Source organism: Palaemon carinicauda, chromosome 7 (genome assembly GCF_036898095.1).
Source record: "Palaemon carinicauda isolate YSFRI2023 chromosome 7, ASM3689809v2, whole genome shotgun sequence".
NCBI classification, from domain to species: Eukaryota; Metazoa; Arthropoda; class Malacostraca; order Decapoda; family Palaemonidae; genus Palaemon; species Palaemon carinicauda.
In genome coordinates, this window is record NC_090731.1 from 133,337,111 (window position 1) to 133,356,182 (window position 19,072).

The following is a 19,072-nucleotide window of genomic DNA, read 5'->3' on the forward strand; positions in this document are numbered from 1 at the left end:
CTTTCCCCTTTTCCAAAGGTTGTGGTAAATCATAAGAGAGCACGCCAGCATAAGCAATCATCAGAGTTGTTCATCATTACTATTAAGAATTACATAAAAGTGTTATACCAAAATGATCTTAGCGCCCATTAGAGTTGCGAGCCTTGGGTGTGCTCACTTTCCCCAAAATACCAGACAGCTCCTCAACGAATCATACGAGCTAAGAAGAGTAGGCATTTGGAGGATATGCTTCTCAAAGTTTTCTATGAGAGTAAAGCCCAAAAGTGAAAGTCTCCATTTAGTGACAGGCCAGTTTCTTTTTCCAAGGGTTGTGGTAGATCATAAAAGAGAGCACCAACATATGTCACTCATCAGAGTTGCTGTAATCATTCCTATTAAGGATTGTATAGAAATGTCACGCCATAAGGATCTTAAGCGCCCATTAGAGTTGAGAGTTGTTCCTCTGAATAATAAGAAGGGGCTACATGCGCTACAGACTCTAGACTAGGGCTCCTGAAGTTTATGGGTTAATATAGGCTCTCCTATAGAGATTGACAATCAGGGAGCGTCGAAATCGACCCAAGAGACATAATTATCATATGCGAACCCAGAGTCTCCGGATGAGGTGAAAACTCTCTCCGTAAATCTCGTTTCTCATTTCTTGGGGTAGAGAGTTAAGGGGAAGAAAGACATCCCTTCAAAGAGGAAAAATAAGTGTCATCTGCAAGAGCCTTGAGCTAAGTCTTAAGATTAAGAGAATCTGCAAGAGCCTTGAGCTAAGTCTTAAGATTAAGAGAAGTGGACCTCTCTTTCTTGTGGGAATTATCAGCCTTGACTGTGAGTTTTGAAAAATTTTGTCCCCCTCAGGAAATCAAACAGCCAGCTTGGATTGTGACCAGGGTCCTTAGATCACTCTGGAAGGCTTCATACAAACCCTTGACGAGAGCCTCAGACAGGGATCTCACTCTTTTAAAGCAATATTTCTGTTAGCCTTACCTTCTCCCATAAGAGTGGGAGAGCTGCATGGTCTATCGTATATTGTCACATTCTCCACAGTGATCAATCTCTTTCTCATTAGGAACTTATCAACACCAAAACCATAAGCAGATCTAGGTGCTTGACAGTACTGTCTACATACCGCAATTTGAATGGATTACTACGCTGCTTCCGTAGACTCACACCCCATGGTAACAGGTGAAGGTAAAGGTTGCTTAGTAAGACCACAGCACCCTTAGCCAATCTTTGTCAGTCCAGTTAAGATACTTCTTGGCAAAGGTTAACTGTTTGCCCTATTGAGTGCATGATAGGAAGGCTTCTTCACAGGCTTCCGGCTAGTGTATCCCAACTCTAATACTTGACAAGATATCAATCCTAATGGATACATCCTGAAGGATTGCCAAAGTGTCCTTTTCCAGGACACAGGCAGAGGTTTCGAAGTTCAGTTTTTATAGTTCTCTTGATAACAGTCAGCCTTGATCAGGGTCTGTATTAGGTTTTATCCAAACTTTTTTTGTGGAAGCGTGCTCACTACTTCATCACTGTAGCTTTTGATACACATATTTGTTCACTAGTATCTTTCGTTTGATGGTCAACCTTGTTTAAGTCAAATATCTGAGTTATTGGCTCACTAGATAATTCCTTGGAAAGAGCCACTACACAAACCCCACTAATAATTTACCACCTGTATCTTCAGACAGTACACAAACAATGCAGAGTACACACCAATAATAATCCTTTCACTAACGATGTGTTTCAGCCTGCATTTTGTACCCGAGCGATGCTGTGACATTCAAAGGCGCTCAATATAAATTGCTCGACTCAAACACTATAAAAATTGCCATTCTTTTTTCACTATAAGTATTGTGGTGGTACTTATTGAAAATAGGAAATTAAATATTAGTATAATTGAACAAATTTCATATCACCATATGGTGGTAATTTTAAAAAACTATTTAAAAGTGCAAATTTTTCATTAACAAATAAGGAAGTTACCGATTATCGTAAATTCTGTAAATTCTAATTTCAATATTTTTCTTCCTTGAAATAATTCTTAGAAAATGATTCTAGAATAAAATGATTTAGCTAACAATAATCCAATTTAAAGATTTTTAGCTTTCATATATACAGTATATATATATATATATATATATATATATATCTATCTATCTATCTATCTATCTATCTATCTATCTATCTATCTATCTATCTATCTATATATATATATATAATTTTTTTTATACGTATTGTAATTGAAATGCAAATGTTACTTAAACATACTGCATATATAAACTTCTTTTAATCATTTTTGTTATTAGAATTTCTATGCAAAGGTTTTATTGCTGAATAGTTAACATGTGCTAGCTATGAAGTTATCCTGTATATTTTTGTTTTTCATTACTGTTTTACTACTTGTGTAATCATTAATGCTATACTTTCTGGCCTTGACCTGTGTCGGTCCGTGAAATGCTCCTATAGCACCATTTCTAAGGCCTAGTTATTGCTAAATATACCAGAGAAAAAAGGGATGCATGGAATGCCAGGAATAAACCCAGCTCGCTCACTCTGAGTTTCGGTACGATGACAAGAGTCTTGGCTGTATGCAGAAGTTCTCAGATTTCCTCTTCTATTTTGAGGCCAAGAGATAGTGTTTAGGAAATTTTAGTAGTGTTTGAAGTTGTAGTTACAGCATGGTGAAATACCAAATAAATTTCACAAAACATTATGTAATTAAATCTTGTTTAGTGCTTAAGATATTGGCTAAGGCCAATAGTACTGCATATGATACTAGATGTATTTTTTGTACAGTTAACATAAAACTATAAAAAGTAAAGAGCACACAATTTTCTCTTTTTTTCTTGTAAAAACTTCATATTTCTCCCTCTCAAACCCCCCTCCAATAAAGTGAGGGAGTCAGCATAATAACTACCATGTAAGATTAATTTATAAATAAAGTTAATTCTAATAATAGTAATTTATCATGTAAGTATTACCTGGTAGTAATTTGATTCTCTCCCCACTTTTAGTGATGGCAAATGAATTTATTTAAGATGTGTATATCTATAATGACTGAGATTATATGAAGCTCTTGGGAGTACTGGCCAAGTGTGCATTTGCCCTGTAGCACTGCCTGTCTGGTATACTGGGTATGATGCCCAGTATACCAGACAGGCAGATGGAGAGATGGGAGAGAAAAAGGGGTAGAAATTTGTTTTGTTAAAAGTCAGAAAGCTTTGGCTTTGTTTAAAACAAATGACTACCAGGTCCAGCTAAGTATTTAAATGATAAATTTTATTACTAAGATTATATTTTTGATGGTTCTGTAACTCACATGAGCTTATTCTATTTCCAGATAAGGAAGCTATCATCGCAAATTAATGTTGGTCAGAAAAGAAAGAAGCCTAAGGTAAAAAATGAACCTGGAATTGAAACAAGATATGTGAATATTGCTGTAAGTATAATTGAATAGGTTTTATATTAATTTTCCTCTAAAGTTTATATTTTTATCATCTTTTTAGGACCGGTAAAGTAACCAGTAAGGGGTCAAGCTAGAGCTTGAATTAGTGACCACATAAAATTGCCAAGCACCATTAGTATGTAAGAATTAAAAACATCTTTGGAGGTAGTCATGGGCTAGATCCCCAAATACATAGCTGAAAATATGGCGGGTAGCTCCTTTAGCACCCCTTGAGTAAGTGGAAGGAGTTCATTTGAAAAGAATAAAATCATCTATACCTATTCAAAGTGAGCCTTGATAGCAAAATTAAAATAGCAAATCTACTCCCATACTATATCTGTAATTATGCCAGACCCCAGATTCCTCTAGTTCTAGTCATCTTCCATCTGCTCATCGAGTGTGACTGATACCGCCTCCGCTGTAAGTACACCCCTGACTCAGTCCATGGGGAGTATGCTACAGGAGCAAGGAGTGCTCAGATGTATGTCAGTGGGCTTTCAAGTTTCTGGAGGCATGGTGTTCCCCTAGTGCTTGCCAAACCCCATCAGAGGTTAGAGGCACTTTGCCCGTTTCCATGCAGACATTGATAGTGAATAGTTTAATCTAACGAATGGTTTGGTCTCCTTACGCCTTTTAGGTAGACATTCTTTGACTTTATTTAGGGAGTAGCTAAATTAAGGTAAGGCTATCTCTCCCCCGTTACCCCCAGTGCCAGTGTCTTCCGTGGTGATCCCAGTGGTGAAGGACTTGATGGTGGCTGAAGTGCCAGTGACGCAAGTGATGTCTCCAGTGGTCCCCCCCCCCCTCCTAAGCCCAAAAGGGACTATTAAGTCTTGCAAGATGACACCACTGTTGACAGAAAAAGCTTCGGAACTTGTAGTAGGAGTCACAATTAAGGTTGTACTCAAGTTTGCATTTGAGCCAATAGTTCTTGTTGCCCAAGTGCCAGGTTACCCCATACATTACCCTTGATCTAGTCACCCCTATCCTTGTGTCCCATTCTATCTGTCCCTGTAACACTGCTTGTATCTTTGTCACAAACACCCATTCCCCAGTATTTTAGTTCATTTTGGAGCAACCCCTGTGGTTTCTTCCCTCAGGTGAGTGTCATAGTTGTTCGCTTATACTTAGACTCCTCTACTTGCAGAATATGGGTTGAAGGTGAAAAGAGTATGTAATTTACTCATTCTTTCTGCTTCTCTTCCACTTGACTTTCATTCCGACACTTCTTATAAGAAATAGAGGAAGAGGTCAAATAAGTTCAGGAGGGCCAGCCATACTTGTAAGGAAATGGCTCCTTATGACACTACCTCCCTTTTTGGATGTTCCCGGCCACGGCCTCTTGGAGTCCGTGCACAAGGCCGAAGCCTTAACCCTGTGTCACAGCCCTGCGCCATGGATTGGGTTTCCCCAGCTACCCCGGTAGCCAAGCAGAACAGGAGTGGATGGCCTCTTATAATTTCTGTTCCATGGTTGATGGAGGAGTTTCAACGTCCTCCGTCTCCTCCCTCATCTTGCAATAATTTTGTACAATGAGTTGAGAGGATGGCACCATTGCACCATCGAAGCTCTTTTTGTGCACACGAGTGCAATGAAAGACGAAGAGTTTGGGGCAGAGGAACCTTTCTCTGTGCCTTGTGGCAAGGGGCCACGACTGTTCCCTGTCCCGATCAACAGAGGGAAAAGCATGAGCTATATCATGTTTCCCTTGTGATCAGTACCAGGGATTCTTTCCCCGCTGTTGTTTGCCTTCTCTGGTCTCCTTCAGTCGCCGATTACATATCTGGTTCTGGCCTGGGGACATGCAACTGTCGTATTTATAGGGAGAAAATGACTTGCCAGAGCAACCTATCACACCTACTCTGGCTGGGTTTGAGGCTACTCCGGTTCGTCGGTCCATAAGGCACCGAACTTTGGATCGGTGCCAATGGGAGCGGACAATCCCAAGTCAGTGTGGACTGCAACAGTCTGGGGGAGGCAGCCTTTTGGGAGAACCTTGATCATTGATCAACATGTTGGTGGCCCTCAAGGGTTGAAGCCATCCTTTAATCTGCCATGGTCAGATCTGGTTAGTTGGGCCCTGGATTGAGTTGACTTTAACTCTGTGGCTCTAAGAACTCTTATGAATCCAGCCGGTTAAACAAGATCCTACTCCCCCTCCCAAGGCCGAGACGGTTCTATGCACCAGAGCATGCTGCGTCATCTCCTCAGTAGGTTGAACTGTTATTAGAGACTCAAGGTGGAAAGTGCTTCCTTTTTGCCCTCTGAGACGTCGACCGTGTAATTGTCTGCTATGGCTTCCCTCCTGACCAGTGGCCAGGTGCTGTAACATACTTCATAAAGTCAACAGGGTTATCAGCCCTGGAGAAGTACAAGTCTTTTGCTGTTTGATGGGAAGGCAATAACTTTTCTAAAACTCATTAGTCAGCCAACTGGGTTTGCAAGAGAAGGGATGTTTTGGTTTGCCAAATCTCAAAACAAGTTGGGTCAGATTACTCTGTTGATTTGGAACTCTTTGGTGGCGGCATTAGAAAAGTGCGATGTAGTGTGCCGTCTCTTTCAAGGGCCCTGGACCTTCGGAATCGTTCCTATATCCCTGGTGGGACCGCCAGCAACTTCTTCCAGAAATGAACCTGTGCATACACAGCCCTTTTTAGACAATCAACCTGTTTCTTTCAGGAGATCCGGTGGCAGAAAGAAGGGAGAAACAGGGAAACGTTGATGCCATCGTTACCCCTCTCCCACTATCGAAAGTAGAGGGATGCCTATCATGCCATTGGTGTTATTTTATTAAACAATTCTAGTGACTACATGAGATTTTTACCACCCAGTAGGCTGAGAAAATTTTCAATATGTTATAGATATTCAATAATTAACCAGAATAACCTGGAACCTTTACACAATGGAAAACTGGGCAAATTTAAGCGAGTTAAATGCAGATAAAATGAACTTTTTAAGAATGCTAGAAGTCTATACAGTATGAGCAATGTTTAGCTTAGAATATTTTACTATAATAAATTGTAATGATTTCCACCAATTTCAGTGCAGTGATGATGAGGTAAAGATATAGCACTGTATGAGTATTATATATAGAAATATTTTTTTTTTTTAATAAAAGTTAATTGTTCCTACACTAGATACAAACCCTCATTCTTTTCTATAGGAGATATTCTAGCGTGAGCTGGAAAATACGGCAGAAAAACCTTAACAAGGTCGTTAACGACCGGGCAGGTAATTACCCACCTGTTAGTGGTGGGGGATTGCCGGTCGGTAGCTGCTGTTTACCTCCAATCGAATTCTAGCCGTCGCAATGGTAACACCGCTGCTCCTGCTTTTATTTAACTGGCAGACTAGCCTTTCTTTTTTGATGTTTTGATTAATCCTTTTTCTTTGTTAGATGTGATGTCCTCTATTATGAGGAAGTGTTCCGGGCACTTTCATGTTGCTGCTGGAGGTGGATCCTCTTTCCCTATCTGGGTACAGAGGTCATAGGTGTCCTGAAGGCTTCCCCTGCCAAGTATGTAGAAGTGGTCGCCCTCTCAGTGGGAGAAGTTCGAGAGAGTTAGAATAGGAAGTCCTAGAAGGACTCATTACCTCAAGGATCTCCGTCGAAGGTAAGGAGTCTTAGACCTCTTCTTCGTCCTCTCGATCTCTCCCTTCAGTCTCTTCCTCTCTTCCTTGCCTGCCTTCCTCCGGGGGGAAGTCAAGGAAGAGTGGCACCATTGATTTAACCCCCATTCCTCTTGGTCAGGCGTATTATGTTGCCTCCCCCCAGTGGGGCAATACTTTCCGCCACCGGGAATGACTCTGTTACCACTTCCATTCCAGATCACGTACGAGCGGTATGGCCTGCCCTTGGACTTCCTGGTTCCCTTTCGGAGGAAGTTTGGAACCAGTTCCTCGCGGGCAAGGTAGTGCCTCAGGTCCCTTCTGTTTTGGAACCCTCGGGAGTTCCGGACCTCACCTACCTCCCATCAACTCAGTCGGCGCCCACGGAAGTTTTAGTAGATATAGTAACTTCAGCTCATGCGGCGCCTACTTCGCACTCCGTTGCGCATCTACAAATTACAATGTCGCAAGCGCAAACATCGCAGTACCTCCTCCTCCTCTTCCTCTTCAACGCCTTGCCCTCTTCGGAGGCTAGGAGAGAGAGAGAGAGAGAAGAGGAAAAGGAGAGCTCGCTCTCCTTCGCCAAGACATTCTTGTCGGAGACACAGGCGACATAGGAAGATACATCATCGTTCTTGCTCTTTCTCGCCTTCTATCTCTTCACGAGATGTCTCGTGGTAAGACTACAAGCGCTCTCGTCACAAACATAAGAAGAGCGCTTCCTCCTCGTCATCGCCCTCTTCGGAGGTCAGGAGGGAGAGAGAGAAGACGAAAAGGAGAGCTAGCGCGCCTTCACCTAGATGTTCTCGCTATAGAAACAGACAATATAGGAAGAGACATCATCATTCTCACTCTTCCTCTCCTTCTGTCTCGCCTTAAGACTATAAGCGCTCTTGGTATGAACTTAAGAAGAGCACTCCCTCTCTTTATCGTTCTGCCTCGCTGTCGTCTTTCTCTCGCGAGGGATCATCTAAGGAGCGCGGCCAAGGGCAAAGCACGTCCTGACCTCTAACCCTTTTCTCCACATAATAGTTTGAGGGTCTCCGTTCGCTCTAGAAAAGTCAGATAGAACGCTTCTCCTCGCTTTCACTCCTTATCTTCAGAGAAGATCGCTCTCGCCTTCGACTTCTCAATATCTGACCCTTTGGGGTCTCGTGACAAGGAAACTTTGGTGTCCTGGCGCGCTATCTCTTAGGTCTCTTGCGACTCAAGTTGCTGAAACCTCGGGCTCTCGTGCATTTAGTCTCGCTGACACTTGGGTGTCTCGTGACAAGGGAAACTTCCGTTTCCTGTTGATCTGGCCCTTCGGGTTCTCGCGACACAACCTCTAAGGGCACACGCAATCACGCTGAACCTTCGGGTTCTCGTGAAACAAGTCACCAAGAGTTTTACTCTTATGACAGAGAGTCTTCGGACTCTTGTCGCGTGGAGTTTTGGCGTATGCTCAAACAACACTGCGCCCATAACCATAAAGAGTTTTACTCATGGTAGATTCTTCAGACTCCCGTCACGCAAGGTGTTCGCACGCAGTTAGCGCTACACACGCATATCTCCGGTCATACACTCGGGGGGTCAATCCCTCGCTCTCGTGTTTCAGACAGGACAAGCTCCCCAGTTCCTTTGCTCCCTAATGAATTCAGGATTACGAGTCTCTCGGAAACCTCAGAAGAAGATGCAGGGATTCGGCTTTCTTCTCTTCAGTTGAGAGCAGGAGGCAAAGGGGAAATGTGTTAGAGAGGCTAAAAGAAAGCACCCAGATAGCAGCGACGTAAAACACAATGCCGAGGGCTTCGGCCGCTCTGTTCGTTATCCTGCGTTTTCATGTGGCAGCTCATGAGGTGCCCATGTTACGAGGTACCACTCGTCAACCTGCAACTTGATCAACTTGTTGGGAAACATAGATTGCTGCCGGGAGGTTTGCCTCCAGGGGTTAGAGAACCTCCCCTTACGAGGGAATGATAACCTTCCTCGGAAATGGGCTGTGTGAGAGAACCAACTCTCTTCCGAGGGAAAGCTTCTCCACTTCAGCCATTCATCAACCTTCCCTCCTCCGTGAAGAGTTGCGAACAGCTCAACGAGATTTTCCTCTGGAGAAAAGCAAGTCTAAGGCTTGTTTCTTCTTCGGGGGGAACTTCTCCCTGGGAGTAAGCTTCGCTCAGGCGATGTCCTCCATCGGGAGGACTTCTCTCTCGTTCACGAGAAGGAGATTATTACTGCTACGCTTTCTTCCCATAGAACTGGGAGAAAGCTTGTCTTGGGCGATGTCTTCCTTTGGGAGAACTTCTCTCTCGTTCGCGAGAGAGATTATTATGCCTATGCTTTTTTCCCATAGAACTGGGAGAAAGCTTGTTTAAGGCCATATCCTCCTTCAGGAGGACTTCTTTCGCATTCACGAGAAGGCAATTATTACGCCTACGTTTTTTCCCATAGAACTGGGAGAAAACTTGTCTTAGGTGATGTACTCCTTCGGGAGAACTTCTCACTCGTTCGCGAGAGAGAGATTATTACGCCTATGATTTTTTCCCATAGAACTGGGAGAAAGATTGTCTTAGGCGATGTCCTCCTTCGGGAGGACTTCTCCCTCGTTCGCGAGGACTTCTCCCTCGTTCGCGAGAGAGAAATTATTACGCCTACACTTTTTCCCATAGAGCAGGGAGAAATCTTGCCTTAGGCAATATCCTCCTTCGGAAGGACTTCTCCCTCGTCCGTTTGCGAGAGAGAGGTTACTACGCCTACGCTTCTCCCTGTAGAGCAGGGGGAAAGCTTGTTTTAGGCGATCTCCTTCGGGAGAACCTTCCTCCCATTCTCGAGAGGAAACTGGTAGGAGTTTGCTGATACACGCTCCTCCCCCCTACGCTTTTGGTTCTTCTCCAGGGGCGGAGCGAGAGCCTTGTCTTAGGCAATGTTCTCCTTCGGGAGAACAAATCTACCCTGCGGAGGAGTTATCTTCATCCCTGACGTTCTCCCCCTCGCTGTTAGGGGACGTCTTTTTGAACCTACTGTTTCTCCTCACATTGACCCCTCAGGGTCTCGTGACGATCACCCTTTCGGCGGGCGGGATCGGGAGCCTTTGATCTTTCGTCGTGCTGATCCTACGGGTTCTCATGACCTTAGGAGTCCTTCGGGTCTCTGTCGCTCTGGACTTTGTGAGTTCACACGACTTGGAACCTTTGAGTTTGTTACGCTGAGTAGTCGGGCTCTCGTAACAATTAGCACAGACTGTCGCGCACACACGCAATTAGCGCTATGCACGCGACCATCGTCATTAAGAGTTTTACTCTTATGACAGAGTCTTCTGACTCTCGTCAACGATCTTCGCCATTATCTCCAGACACTCCGGCTTCTACCATTCTTCCCCTTTCGATAAGAAAGATACGAGGGGTAAGACATAAGGTTTGTCTGCTACTCGCGTCTCCACATTTACCTGTATTAACACGCGAGGAATTATCGCAGCCTGAGGATTCCTCGGGAGAGCTGCTGTCGAGGGACTTAGAATCCTCCTATTTAAGGACTCTAAGAACTATATGTAATATCTCATGCCTCGGCGATTTGCATCTGTTTCCTCGACCCTTTGACGCTCCAGCCTTAGACAGGTTATGTAGTCCACCCCAAACCCTCAGACCAGAATTATGTTCTGGCTGTGGCCTGATTGGTAACATCTCTGACTGGTGTTTGACAGTCTGGGGTTTGAGTCCCGTTCAGACTCGTTAAGTGCCATTAGTGCCTGCAACCTTACTATCCTTGTAAGCTAAGGTTGGGGGGTTTGGGGGAGCCTATAGATCTATCTGCTGAGTCTTCAGCAGCCACTGCCTGGCCTTCCCTGGTCCTAGCTGGAATGGAGAGAAGGCTTAGTCGTTGACCATATATGGTCAGTCTCCAGTACATTGTCCTAACTGCTAGTGCAATGTCACTGTCCCTTGCCTCTGCCATTCTTGAGCGACCTTTAACCTTTAAACCTGGTCTGTTCGCCAAGATCAGAGATGTCAACCCTTCTCCTCTGATCTTGGATCCCCTTACGGCGAGGCTCACACCAGGCTAATCCTCGAAGAGACACTCTACTCTTCCAGGCTCTCCTCAGTCACAGAAGCCTCGGCAATGGAAGCGACTTCAATGTCCTTTCTGGATTGATACGTGGTGTGATACAGTCGGCTACCTTGCAAGCCACGAGGACTTGTCAAACCAAAACTCCAGGCAGTCACTACAAGAACTCCTAACTGCTGGAGCCAAGACAATGAACTCCTTAACCGCTACAACAGCGACAATGTGGAGCAGTTGGGTTCTCAAAAGGAAGGATCGGTAGTTTCCAGACTTCCTTTTGTACCTCAGTGAGGAAAAGCTCCTCTCAGTCTCGGCGATTAAGGGCTATCGCTCAGCCTTGAGCCTCATCGGTAGACGGAGAAGGGGTTGACCTCTCCGCCTCAGAAGTCATCACCTTGGCTGATTCGGGGTTTTGAGTGATCTTGCCCCCCAGTTGAGATTAGACCATCACCTTAAGACGTGTCTTACGTTTCCTGAAGGGTCTGCCCTATGAGCCCTTAAGGGCCTCAGGCTACTTTCTGAACCTTAAGACCATCTTCCTCGTACCTCTGTCCTCAGCTAAAAGGGTCAGTGAGCTACATGGTCTCTTACGTCGTCACCCACTCTAAAGGATAGGGGGGGGGGGGGGGGGGAAGGGCCCGCAACTTCGTACCAGGCTTGGTGGCTAGACTCATAATATTTCACTGCCGATGAGAGATTTCGAGATTTTCAGTTTTCACCCTCAATAAGGTAACGCAGGATACAGAGCAGTCGTTACTATGCCCAGTCAGGGCACTAAAGAGATATCTGAAGCGCACCAGACCTTTCAGACCACGTCTCCGTCACCTCTTCCTTAGTACCAACAAGGTAAAGAAGAGAACCTCTCGCAACGCCATCCCTTTCTGGCTCAAGAAAGTTATGGCGAGGTCTTCTCACGGAGACCCAGAGGCAGCACAACCCATAGCCCATCAAGTTAGGGGAGTGGCTGCCTCACTGGCGTTTAAGAGAATTGTCTCAATTGCTGGGGTCTGGATATGCTATTTACATTCACCCCTCACTATTTGAGCGACTTGACACATAGGTCTCTAGACACCCTTTCTATAGGGCCTATTGTGACAGGTCAACGGGTGCTGTAGCTACCTTACACCCTTTCAGGGGACAGTAACCATTGGCTGAGGATCCTGGGTTTCACTAGGTTTTATGAAGGACATCCATCTATTTTCTTCGTCTCCTTCTCCCTCCTATCTGGGGATCCTAGTCTGTATCCAGTTTCAGCTGGACTCGCCAATGGAAATAAGGTATGATGCTCATCTGATTCCTCTCACAGGGTATAAGTTATACTCGTGGTCACGAGGTTTCCCCTCTGCAAGGTCGGGGGAATCCCAAGTTTGAAGGGGTCCGAGTCGAATGTTCCTGACCCACTTCATCCTGAAACATTTGTTTCCATGAAGCTACAAACCTTCAGTCGTACTGAGATAATGGGGATCTACAAAGAAAGAAGATTAACGGAAGATTGTCGCTTCAAAAGAGTCTATTCTGAGGACTATCTTCCCTAGGGATGGGGAACTCCTTGGCCACCCTGGCCTCAAGACTAAGTCTCCTATAGTAAAGAATGAGGTAGTGTAGGAACAAATGACAAACTTATGACGGAGTTTGTATTTTACCTAACATACAAACCCAAATTCTTTACACAAATCTTCCTTCCATCCCGTCCTAGCTAGAACACGATTGAAGGTAAACAGCAGCTACCGACCAGCAGTCCCCCACCACTAACAGGTGGGTGATTACCTGCCCAGTCGTTAATGACCTTGTTAAGGTTTTTCTCCCATATTTTCCAGCTCGCGCTAGAATATCTCCTATAGTAAACAATTCAGGTTTGTATGTTAGGAAAAATACAAACTCTGTTATAAGTTTGTCATTTTTTCTCAGTTACTTATGCATCTGGATAATAGCACTATGTTGTTGAATAAAAGCCCTTTTCTATTGAATATAGTTATGTATATATCTGATTGACTGTTTAAATTCAAAGAATTTTAACAATTTCTAGCAACTGGATTTTGTATATGTGTGAAAATAAGTAACGGCTCAGAAGCCCTCGATCATATCATTTTGTTATTGTATATAATTTGATTTATGATTTTTCAACTAATTGAAGAAAAGAACTCAATGTACAGATTCATATATTTTATATCCAATATTTTTTCCTTTTGGCAATGCATTGAAAGGCATCAATTGTTTGATACTTTTCAGGTTCCAGTTGAATTTGAACTTCAAGTTAAAAGTTATGTGAATGGACTAATTGCTGAGCAGATATTGCGGCGGAATCAACCTAATCTCTTACTCTACCCAGAAGAGGATAATTAGGTAAGGTATATACAGTACAATACCTAGATGTCATTTGTATTCATTTAAGCTTTATTTCATAAGGTTTGCAAAGAAGTAACTGCTTTTAATATAATAATAATGATAATAATAGAGTCAGTATTTGAATGCTAATCATGGTTACTCTGTAAGTTTTTTCACCCATCATGAATCCATTATACCCACTCCTCATTTTATGACTTGAATAGAAAATCCTAGGTTGTTTGGTGAGAATAATTTTTATGTACAAATATTAGAGTAGCTTAATCCCTTCTCTATGATGCTGTCTGCTGAACTTCAAAACCTGCCAGATTCAACACACTTTGACATACTGGATACGTCATTTACAAATATAAACCATATGGACGTTAAAATCAGTTGTATATCCTACAAATGAGAACAGCACATGGTTGTATATCACACCTAGGATACTTCATTAATAAAGCTCCTTCCCTCTTTGATTTTAGCCCTCCCCCTATCTTTCTTTTATCAGCCAACTAACAGAGTTTGGGATTCTAGCCTTTATTCCTGATTGTTTTAAGGGCTATTTTAGTGTGTTTTTGTGTTACCATGCATAGTCACCACACTCACTTTCGACAATGGTGACATTCCCTATGTGAGACATTACTCTTAACAGGTGTTAAGTGACACTTGCGATTCTAGCCTTTGTTCTTGATTATGTAAGGGCTATTTTAATGTAATTCTATTTTGGCATACATGTTCAAATCCCACGGCAAATATTCTCTTAAGTGATACAAAGCTGTGTTGCTCTTTTCCCGCCCCTGCTGACTCTCACCCCACAATGCCACCCAAGACACCATCCATGCAAGTTTATAAAAGCTCTTTTTGGTTGAATTCCATTTCAAACTTATATCTAGAATCACATCAAATTATCTCCATACTATAAATAATTACCTGAAAATGTCTCAATCCATGTCTTCCTCTTATTTTAATATCATTTGTTCCTGCACCAAATACAAACCTTTCAGGTCTACTATGGATTTCAGCGACAGCTGAAACCAACCAAAACATTTTAGCGAGATGTAACTACCCACCGCTGGATAGGGGGTTAGCGTGGTGTAGGGCCAACCACTCCGCTTATGCTCTAGTGACAACTAGCCACCTTTTATAAACTGGCCTTGAACGAGTAGAACAATGATCAGTTGACCTTACTCTTAGGTGTGGACACTGTTGCTACTAGTGAAGCAGCGGCACCCTCCACCATGGGAGTCTCATTGCTGTCCTGCCTTCCTTGGGACTTTTGGATATCCCCATTTAAGGAATGGGTTTCGAGAGTACTACAGTTAGAGGCACAGCGGGAGCGCTCATGGCCTCCACAGGGTTTGATCAGGGTCTTACCCTCCAAGACTGGAGGTAATGCACCGATAGAATTCTTGTGCCCTTAGCTGCAGCTGGAGCTCCTTAGTAGGAACAAGAACAGTTGCAGACTGGTTCCCTTTGGGGTTTTCCAGTCAGGGGTGATCTCTTTGAAGGGGAATTCTAAAACTAGAAACTGTCTTTGGCCGTTTCCCAGGCAGTGCTTGATGCCGACTTTAATCGTAAGTGTTGATGGGAAGCAGAGAGTGCTGCCAGGAGGTTCCCCTCCAATTGTTGGGCAACCATCCTGTTCGCGGGAAGGTCTCTTTTCACCAATCACAGGGTTAGGGCAGCCTTCCTGTTTGCTGTAGACTCCCTTCCCCTCCTACAGGTGTTGGGTGACTATCCTGTTCGCGGGAAAGACACCCTTCACCAGTGTTGTAAAGGTTGACTTGATAATAAGCAGAAATCATGGCTTTCAGTTTATCGTTGGGAGGTGGGGGTGCCGGTCCGCTCAACAATATGAACGTTCGAAACACAACAGCCGGTATAAGTACGATGAAAACAAGAGGGGTGCAATAAATGGTATAACCTTATTATGAATAAAGGATTAGGTCACTTATATCATAACAAGTGTGATCCCATCCCGCCAGAGCTTCCGCACAACAGGTCTCTTTAGTAATTTCCCTCGTGGTCATTTCTGTAGATGTTAATACTTGCTGACCGCTTGCGGTCGCTGCCCCTCTCCTGAGCAATTTTCCTTTTGTATCATTGCTCCCAAAAAGGGGGATGTCTGTTGATCACTTGTGGTCTCTAGCTCTCTACGAGTCTTGTAGGCAGTAAGCCTTTGAGATTAATGCCTACATCATCCCCGTCAGGCATAGCAAAGCTCATGGTGTTTTGTGAGGGTAGATCTTTCGGGACCTGCACCTCGGTGCTTCTACCTCTTGACCTACTGTTCTGCAAATGCAAGTTCAGCAGTCTTCTTTTCTTCTTGCGAATGAATACCTCCTCTGGTCCAACCCCCTCTGCAGGTCATGATGAGCAGGAATTTTTTGCTTCAGCACGTGTTCGCAAAGACCCTAGTCTCGCAGAGAAGTTTTGTACAGTATTGCACATCCATTTATCCACTGAGCGCTAGCTCCTTTACTCAACAAAGGTCTGCAAGCAACCCATTGTATTCATAGCAAGCACGAAGAGCTTCAGACCCTGGTCTCACAGAGAAGTCATGCGGTGCTGGTTTTGTGCACACAACCACTGAGTGTTAGTGAGGTGGGTGGGCTAGCTCCTCAGCCTGAATATGGTCTGGCGCTCTACCTATACCCGTCTTTACAGTGGCGAGTTTGCCTTGCAAGCGCTTGTCAGCATTCGCCTGGCTGGCACTAGCTACCGCTCACCTCACCAAACAACGAGCGTGCAAGACCTTACTTCCCAATCTCCTTTGGGAACCTGGAAAGTCTTTTGTGTTCTTTGCATGCATAGGAAAATAGCCCTTACATGCAAGACTATTGATTGTTGTTATGAGAGAGAACCATACTGACATTAAGTGTTAGCTAGGTGCGCGGGCGAGTTGTGTTCTTTATGATCTCTGCAGAACTACAGGTGCTCGCTAAAACCCCCATAGTGAGGGGGCTGACACAAGCTGCTTTGGTTGCATATGCACTTTCGCCCATGCGACTGCCATACCTCATCTGGGAAGTATAAACCTAGGACTGTAGACAAAACCCTCAGGGGTTATTTCCACAAATGTGGATGCCTGCCGACTGCTTGGGTCCACCACTTGCCGAGTCTCGTCAGATATAATCCTGACAGGTTTTTGCTGCAGATAGGAATGCTTTTCGATCACTTGCAGCTGGCGCATCCCAATGTTATTTGAGAGACGGCAGTCTTTGGAAACATAATTCGCGGTTTTATCTCTTACTTCTCCTCCCTATGAGTTAAAAGAGCTCACGGGTGTGTGATCTCCACTTCACCCTGTCATGCCCGCAAGGCACATCGGTCTCCTGAGTTGTAACCCTTTGACATTATTCCTTTGTTCATTTACAGGGACGCTTGTCCCCCCCACAAGATTGGTGGGCAAACACAGACGACTGACGAAGGCCCATTTTCTTTGCTAGCTGCATGTACGTTTCAGGGGCGCACGTACGTTCACGAACCTGTCCACAATGCTACGATCAATTCCTTCGAGCCATAATATTGCGCGTCATTGCGCATACATCAATTCCAAAAGCGACTCCACGAGCTCCGGGGGCAGATGTACTCGCGTGAGGGATTGCAAGGTCTACTTCCCGTCATAAAGTTTGGAACCTCGTTCTAATAAATCATTAGATCTCTTCCTAATTAAATAAGTTGGTGTTATTCCTTTTATTTAGTAAATGATCTATTTACTAATTGTGCAGTGACAATATCAATTGCCCTCTGTAAATATTTGAATATCCTGCATTAGTTATAGTAACTTTTATGGTAAAAATAAAGTCGATGCAAAACTTGCACCTACCGGAAGTCAACTTCCACCATCCTACAATCTGCTAAAACAACAACTGGGGAGAGTCAGGTTATTCATAACCATCCTACCCTCCCGTAACTAAACAGAGGTAGTCTGCTCTCATGTTAACTCCTCCTCCATTGTAGTCGGATCCTCCCTAGCATCCCCGGGCTATTTTTCTAAGTACAGGTAGTCGTCGACTTACATGTGCGACTTATGACTGTTCGACTTTACGTCAAATTTTTCTGGATGATGACGTCACACCTCTATTGGAAGTATTAGGCTAATAGGACAAATATTTTCTTGGTAATAATCTATTCTCTTGTATAAAAAATAAACTGATTTATTTTGGTAAATCAGTATTTTCTTTTATTAAAAATATACAGTATTAATTTTCAGTTAAAAGTAAATTTTGAAAAGTTTTATTATCTCGAATTCATACGTCTGGTGACGTCATATTACTGGTGGAAAGCGACCAGGCAATATAGTGAGTTTCTTCTAAAAGGCTAACGATTAGTATTAGTATTCCTATTATCGAAATATCAAGTAACGATACAAAGTATTTTGTGGGTCTGTATCGGTTGTTACGAGTACTACGTAGAGTAAATTTGACTCTACGGTAGTTTATTTAATCTCAGATAATAAATCTATATTTATCTAAAGAAAGTACACTAGTATGTCAAATATTTTCTTTAAAATAATTATTTCCTTTTAACTATGAAAATTAAATACTTTTGCTTGGTAAGTTAGTATTTTCCTTAATTTCTTGCAAGAAAAAAGAAAAAGGATTTCAATATTTTGCAAGTCATTCTTTGTAAAGTTTACATCATGTGTGTTGTGACGTCATATTTCTGGCGGAAGCGTGCTGGCAAACCGAATGATTTCCTTTCGGCATGTTACCGAGTAATCTTATTACAGTATTCCCATCATCAAAACACCAAGTAACAATATCAAGTGTGTTAGTGGTCTGTATCAGTAGTTATGAAAATAGTATAATTTTCTGGCGGAAGGCGAGTGGCAAATCAAGTGATTTCCTTTTGATGCGTTACTAATACAGAATTCTAATAATCGAAACATCGAGTAATGATACAAAGAATTTCTAATAATATTTAAAGTAATAAGAAGATTTACAGTGAATTAAATATCAAAACACACACACACACAGATAGAGAGAGAGAGTGTGTGTGTGTGTGTGTTTTCCTATGATAACCAATAATGTCTATAAACAAACTATGGAAACTGTGATCCCCTATAACTTATTGGTGCTGATGTAATATTTGTTATGAAGAGATTTTGAATGTTAGGAAAATTATATAACTCTGTGTTATTTATATTGTATGTGAGCATAATCGCAATTCAGCAGCGTGACCTTCAGATCAGTTGATGCCAACTGAAAGTAAATCAAAATTAATTGTTGATTATTGAAATGCTCAACATATTAAAATATAGAATATAAACATGCTTTAATAAACCACAATTAAACTCAATAATGTCTAATGAAATATGAAGGTCTAATAATGACCTCAAAATTAAATATTGTAAGAAGCTTTAAAAATGAACTACACCCATATGTGCGCGAGCACACACACACACGCACAAACGGAGAGAGAAAGAGCTAGATCGTTTTCGCAGTGATGGCTGTAATGAACTGTATGAAAACTGTGATTTCCTGCAACATATTGGCGCTGATGTAATTTTCATCATGAAGATATTTCAAATAAGTTAAAAAATTATATAAAAAATACGCTATTTCGTATGTACTGTACACCATATTTCGATAGGGTAGCGGGGCCCTCAAATCAACTGATCATAACCAAAGGTAAACAAAATATTAAGTAATTCTTGATTGG

At 43.0% G+C, this 19,072-nt stretch overlaps 1 protein-coding gene across 3 annotated transcripts in view; it reads left to right on the forward strand.

Moving 5' to 3' along the window:
• Positions 1–19,072, forward strand: part of LOC137644017 (cellular tumor antigen p53-like) — a 113,542-nt gene that overhangs the window by 85,231 nt on the left and 9,239 nt on the right. For 2 of the 3 annotated variants that reach the window (XM_068376897.1, XM_068376895.1), the window contains exons 7-8: positions 3,329–3,427; positions 13,310–13,428. In XM_068376897.1, coding sequence (XP_068232998.1) covers positions 3,329–3,427; positions 13,310–13,423 — 213 coding nt within the window. In that variant the 3' untranslated portion in view covers positions 13,424–13,428. The remainder of the gene's footprint in view (positions 1–3,328; positions 3,428–13,309; positions 13,429–19,072) is intronic. The other variant, XM_068376896.1, reaches the window with a different exon arrangement.